At 28.3% G+C, this 6,000-nt stretch overlaps 1 protein-coding gene across 1 annotated transcript; it reads right to left on the reverse strand.

Annotated features, from left to right (window-relative positions):
• Positions 1 to 725: 725 nt before the first annotated feature.
• On the reverse strand, positions 726 to 1,470 carry LOC123200991 (auxin-responsive protein SAUR76-like). The gene is made up of 2 exons (XM_044616422.1): positions 1,012 to 1,470; positions 726 to 924 (listed from the first exon to the last, which is right to left on the reverse strand). The coding sequence occupies exon 1, from the start codon at positions 1,388 to 1,390 to the stop codon at positions 1,028 to 1,030; it is 363 nt and encodes a 120-aa protein (XP_044472357.1). The 5' UTR covers positions 1,391 to 1,470; the 3' UTR covers positions 726 to 924; positions 1,012 to 1,027.
• Between the last annotated feature and the right edge of the window lie 4,530 nt (positions 1,471 to 6,000).

The following is a 6,000-nucleotide window of genomic DNA, read 5'->3' on the forward strand; positions in this document are numbered from 1 at the left end:
TAAATGAGATTGATGATTAGTGTTTAAGTCAGAATTTTTTTATGTAATCTTAAAATTAGAGGAATCTGCCTCCTCAAATCATAAAATTTGAGGCAAAGAAAGTCAATGTAATACAATTAAGCAATAAATCCTCGTAGCTCTATTATAAAACTAAGCTCCAAGACCTCTATTGGCATCCACAATTTTTTTTTTTCTTAAACAAAAGAATCTCAGACCATCTATTCGTAATTTAATAAACAACACAAAAAGATAAAACACCAACTACACCGAAGTAAAGTTTTGAAATTAATGATTAGTCTTACCTAATTAAAAGTTTAATCTTAAAATATTCTTGACATGTTTCTATCCACAACTTTGTTAAAGATTTGTTGCTTGCTTCTTTTGCATTTATCATTTCCCACTGACAAATTCATACCTAGCTGTGGATAATTGCATTTCAGCAGAGCTTGTTTAAAGTAAATGGCCCAATTCCTTCACCGGAACAACAGGCTTTGTCACTATGTGCGAGTGGGACATCATAAGCTGCTCAACCCTATCTTCCTTCTTCTTCTTTTTTTTTTAATTCGAATCTTGACTCAATTTTGTTAGATTGGGAAGCTTTGACATACAATGATTAAATTCGTAATTATTATACTAGATACGTTAAGGGTTTGCCTTGTATGATCTCAATTCGATCTCAAACTGATGAGAATGAATGACTGATAAACAAGAAAATGAAAGGAAGATAGCAAAAATAAAACATTTTACTCAAAACAAATAAACAATGACAGTAGCCATAAGTACAAACAATACCGATCTCTCACCACCAGGCCTACCCATTAGCCTGTTTACAATGGGTTAAATCATCCTCTCGTCAAAGGTAAACATTATTTGTTCCTTGATTCATCTTTTCTTCTTCCCGCTATCTTTAATCCTCTGCTTACACTGCTAATGATAATTATTAAAATTACATCATCATTTACATCTTTATGACTTAAGCTTAATTATGTAAATTTTTTTTTTTTACCGCACCGTGCTTGTTCAACAGTCAACAGGCGTAGAACTCGACGAGCTCATCTAACGACTCCGGCTGTGGATCGGCATTTTCAATCATCCAAAGCAGGTGCTCAAACAACACAACCTCGCACGGCACGTTTATCGTGTCGGACGAATCGTTTGATCGCTCTGCCAGTTCCTTGAAAACCGGATGATCAATGATATCGGAGCTGATGAGGTATCGTCTCCTAGATTTTCCGACATAGACAGGGTGAAGGTCGCCGGTGTTGGCGCAGGAATCATCTGTGGTTGCGACTATGGAGCTCATGCTGGGACGGCCGCCGCTTTGTTTGTTGAATGAGTTGAGTTTCTTGAGCACTGACTTGAGCTTCGTCAGCTTGCCACCTTTCGCCATTTGAGATGGTTTAAAAGAAAATGAATAAGAGATGTTTCTGTTTGTTTTGGAGGAAACAAAACAGAGAGACGATAGAGAGCCGTGTGTTTGAGGAGTAAGCATGAAGAAGGGAGGTTCGTATATAAAGAGGACGGAGAGGGCTGAAATGGTAATTTTGACTGTGATTTCAGTTACAAGATGAGAGCCCAGCCCAGTGTCCTGTGTAAAGATAATGGTGGCACAATTTGAGGCATTACACCTTAATTTGGGCGTTTGGGGTTCACCAGTTAACGTCAACTAGAAAAATAGAACAGACTAGAGCAATTGACATTTTCCCACCCAAGGTTTGGTCTAAAAACCCTTTTCCACACTTAGTTTACATAAATAATATTTTTTATTCAAACTCAAACTCTAGTAAAACAGCTATCAACATAAAGATAAAATAGTAATTTTACTATATATTAATTTAAAAAATAAAAACAAAAAATTTCTATAGACCTAAATATTTTAAACATGACAATTTGACACTTAAAAAAATATTATTACATTTTATTAATTTTTTTTAAGTGTAACTATCATTTTTTAAACTATTAAAGGGCAAACAATAATTCAAATATTTTCAAAAGACCCCTAAACTTTTTAAAGTTTAAAAACCCTTGATATTTTCAAAAATTTTAATTTAACCATAATATACAATTATATGACAAAGATACCCTATCTATAAAAAGAGAGAAATGAAGGGTGAAAGTGAAAGAAAAAGAAATTAAGAATTTCATATATAATTTGAATATTTAAAATGTTACTTTTAATTTTGTTAATTTAAGGTTATATGATAATTTTGAAAAATAAAATCGTATAGATAAAATGGTAATTCTACTCCCCAATATTATTGTTTCATTATCATCATTTAATTTTGGGTGAAAAAATGTTATTTTTGTATGAAAAAAATATTCTTTATACCAACTAAGGGTAAAAAAGTATTTTAAGGCTAAATCTCGGGTGAGAACACGTAATTCACTCAATAAAGTAATTATCTTCTTATCCAAGGTATGCCATTAAAACACTTTTCCACCTTAGTCGTTATAAATAATATTTTCTTATATAAAGTCGAACCTAAATAATATTTTATCACCCAAATTTAAAGTATGCCAATGAAACAATATTATTAAAAAGTGAATTATTATTTTATTTCTATTATTTTATTGAAATGATCTTTTAAATATTACAATGATATAAAAAGTCTCTTATTTTTATTCCCTTTCACCCTCACATTTTACTTTTTCTCTCCTTATAGATATGGGTGTTTTTATTATAAAATAGTACATGATATATTGTAATTTTAAAAATATTAATGGTTTTTTTGAAATATTTTTAAGGGATTATTAGAAATTTAAAAATAGTTCGAAGGTCTTTTGGAATTCTTAAAGTATCAGTCTACCCCCTATAGTTTGGCAATTACACCCTAAATAATTGAATATAACCAACAAATTATAAATGTAAATATTATATTACAAAATAGTTTCAAAATAAATAAGGTTTAAACACATTTTAAAGATTAATTTATAAATTCTTAAAACCTTTTTAAAAGTTAAATTATCAAATTTAAAACATTTAGATCTTGATAAAAAATTATTATATTTTTAAATTAATAGATAATAAAATTATTATTTTAACTTTATATCATTAATTTTTTTATTTAATTTAATCTTAGATGGAAATACATTATCTATTTATGCTAATTTTTTTAATTAACAAACTTACTAGTGATAGAGACAGACACGTGCAAGGTGTTGGGAAAGGTCTCTCGATTTATTAAATAATATTATCCAAGTAAAGTAAAATAATTATTAAGGGAAGACTCTTGTCTCTCCAATCTCCTCATCAACAACTAATTGCTAACAACTTAATTTTTCATTAAAATAAGCATAATAATATGTGTTTATTTTTTTATATAATTTAAATATATTGATAATATTTTATTATATGATTAAAAATTATTTTATTTTTAATTTAAAATAATTTAATTACATAATGATAAATTTTCTATATACTCAAATTACATATAAAAATATATTTAATTTAAACTATATTAATTAATTGATTTTTAATTATACGGGAAAATTTAGTTCCAAAATATTCAATTTTTCTTTTAATTTCTCAATCAAATTCACCTTCAAAATGAATTATAAGATTAGTATTAATTGATTTTTTTGACATTTATAGTAATTTTTTTATTTTCATTTAGATTATCCAATTTTCGCAATCAATATCATTTTTTTACTTTTAAATTGATTGGTGGTTAATGAAAATTGCTTATTCCTTATACAATGTTGTGATTTGTGTGTAAGAAATGTGTATTTTGCTAGAAAATGATCGATTTTCATTGATAACAAGTTTTGGGCTTACGGGTAAATTTTCTAATATAAATTAGTATATCAAAGGGTTTTTAAGTTTAAACTAGTTATTATATAATGAAAAATTATCTCAGATTAATTCAATTAAATTATTGATTTATTAACTGAAATAATGAATTTTATAAGATGAGATGATTTTCTCGTCATCGAGCATGAAAAACACAATAAACGCAACTGCGTTTAGGACTGTTTATCACACCAATCACTGTTTATGAAATACGCAAAGTACCTATCGTACTCAAATTAATATTTGTCGCATGCCTCGTTACTAGATATTGTTCATCAAATTAGGGGTTAAAATAATAGATGAGGCACCTACTTCGGGGCAAATTGATATTGGTCACCTACCCTGTTACTGTTACCGTAAAAAAAAAAAGGGCAAATAGATTAGTGGGGCACCTACCTGGGGGCAGATGAACATTTGCCAACATATTTTTCCTTGAAAATATTTTATTTTGTAATTTTTTTTAATTTTAACAATTATTAGCCTTATACGAAAATGAATTTTACTGTTTTTTTTTTTTTTTCAAAGATCAGCTTAAGTGAAGATAAGGGTAAGGGGTCCATATATCCTGTTATTTTTAAGGAAGGATGGTATGGATATGATGAAGCATATCATTTTATGGTGCAATTAATAGTTAGAGGCACAAGGAAACACTGGGAAAAATTCAGGGAAAATTGAGTGGGATTTAGAGGCAACTATTAGAGGGAACATATTTTGGGCAATTTGTAAATGTGAATGAGGATAGGTTTATTATTGTGACAACTCCATCGGGTGTTTTTTAGGTAAATTAACCGTGGAGACCTCTCATTAAAGTTTTTGTTTCAACTAAATAAAGTGGATGCTCGATTTAGCATTTAGAACTTGCATTAGTTATTTGATTGAGGTTTAGTTAGCAGATTGACATAAAGTCATAGTTATGACCCTTTGAAGTTCAAATTATATCTTCCATCTTCTTCTAGAGCACACTGTAGTTGGGTCATTTCCATATTAATATGTGCACAATATTGAACCTCTTTCATTGACGTGAAAGGTCCTTTCATATGTAATTATTCATAATACTCTTTTTGAAATTTGTATCTTCTTTTCTTACAACTGATTTTCATATAAAAAAAATGTTATCTGTTTCATTTTTATAGCTAATATTATCATACATCGAATCTCATAATCATCTTGGATCTCGTAAGATAATTAATTGATTGAGTTTTCAACATTCATTGTCATGCGTATATGTTTTTACCTTAGATTGATTTTCAAACTATACCTTAAAACCTCAATATTCTTTGATTTTCGCCAACAAATCTTGTCAGTTGTCATCCATACCGTAACCATAAATATTATTGTACCATTTTGAATAGAGGAAAATTCCTACAATTAGCAAAACAAATTTAGCTATAATAACATTTATCATAATACATGAATATACAATGATCTAAATATCCATAGTCCTCCATGTGATGTGATATATAATTTTAAACTATCAAAAAACCCCTATTTTTTTTTATCTATATTAGTAACCCTTGAAAGTTAAAAAATTGCATTTGAGCCCATCCTCACCTCTCCTACTTACCACACTTGCCCGGCCTATTATGCCTACCTCGCCCACTTTGCACGGTACACTCCTAACCTTGATTATGACCCTTTTTTTATTAATTATAACTAAAATTTAGTTCGAGGTTTCATACTAATATAGATTTGAAGTAAATATTTCATACTAAGGTAGATTTGAAGTAAATAAACCAATTTTAAAACTAAAATTAATTACAAAATAACAAGAATTAACAAGATAACAATATACAATTCACCACTTCTATTACTCCTACCTAAATCCTACATAAGATTTGTACATATTTTTTTACAAAATCTTACTCTAAATCATATTTATAACTCAAATTAATAATAAAAATTTATTATCGAGAATTTTTTATATCATTTACTCGTTTATTAATATTTGAAGGAATTACACGGTTCATTAGTTATATGTAATGGATTGTTACACAGGTTACTATCACTTTCTAAATTTGTAACTCCGAAACTAAGAACTAGTTATTGTCTTAAAGAATTTAGATTAGTTGTAACAAATAAAAGAACAAATGAGTTAGTGTTGTTTTGACAAAAGTCAATGTAACATGCAATAATCATTATCATCTTCAATGTCTTGATGCATCTCATTGATAAAATGTTTGTGTCTGATGGCTATATTGATAGAGTTCATC

The sequence above is a fragment of the Mangifera indica genome, chromosome 17 (assembly GCF_011075055.1).
Source record: "Mangifera indica cultivar Alphonso chromosome 17, CATAS_Mindica_2.1, whole genome shotgun sequence".
Lineage (NCBI taxonomy): Eukaryota > Viridiplantae > Streptophyta > Magnoliopsida > Sapindales > Anacardiaceae > Mangifera > Mangifera indica.

What these genes read in the sequence shown, in the direction of transcription:
- LOC123200991 (XM_044616422.1), bottom strand. Translation starts at nt 1,390, where the DNA reads ATGGCGAAAGGTGGCAAGCTGACGAAGCTCAAGTCAGTGCTCAAGAAA.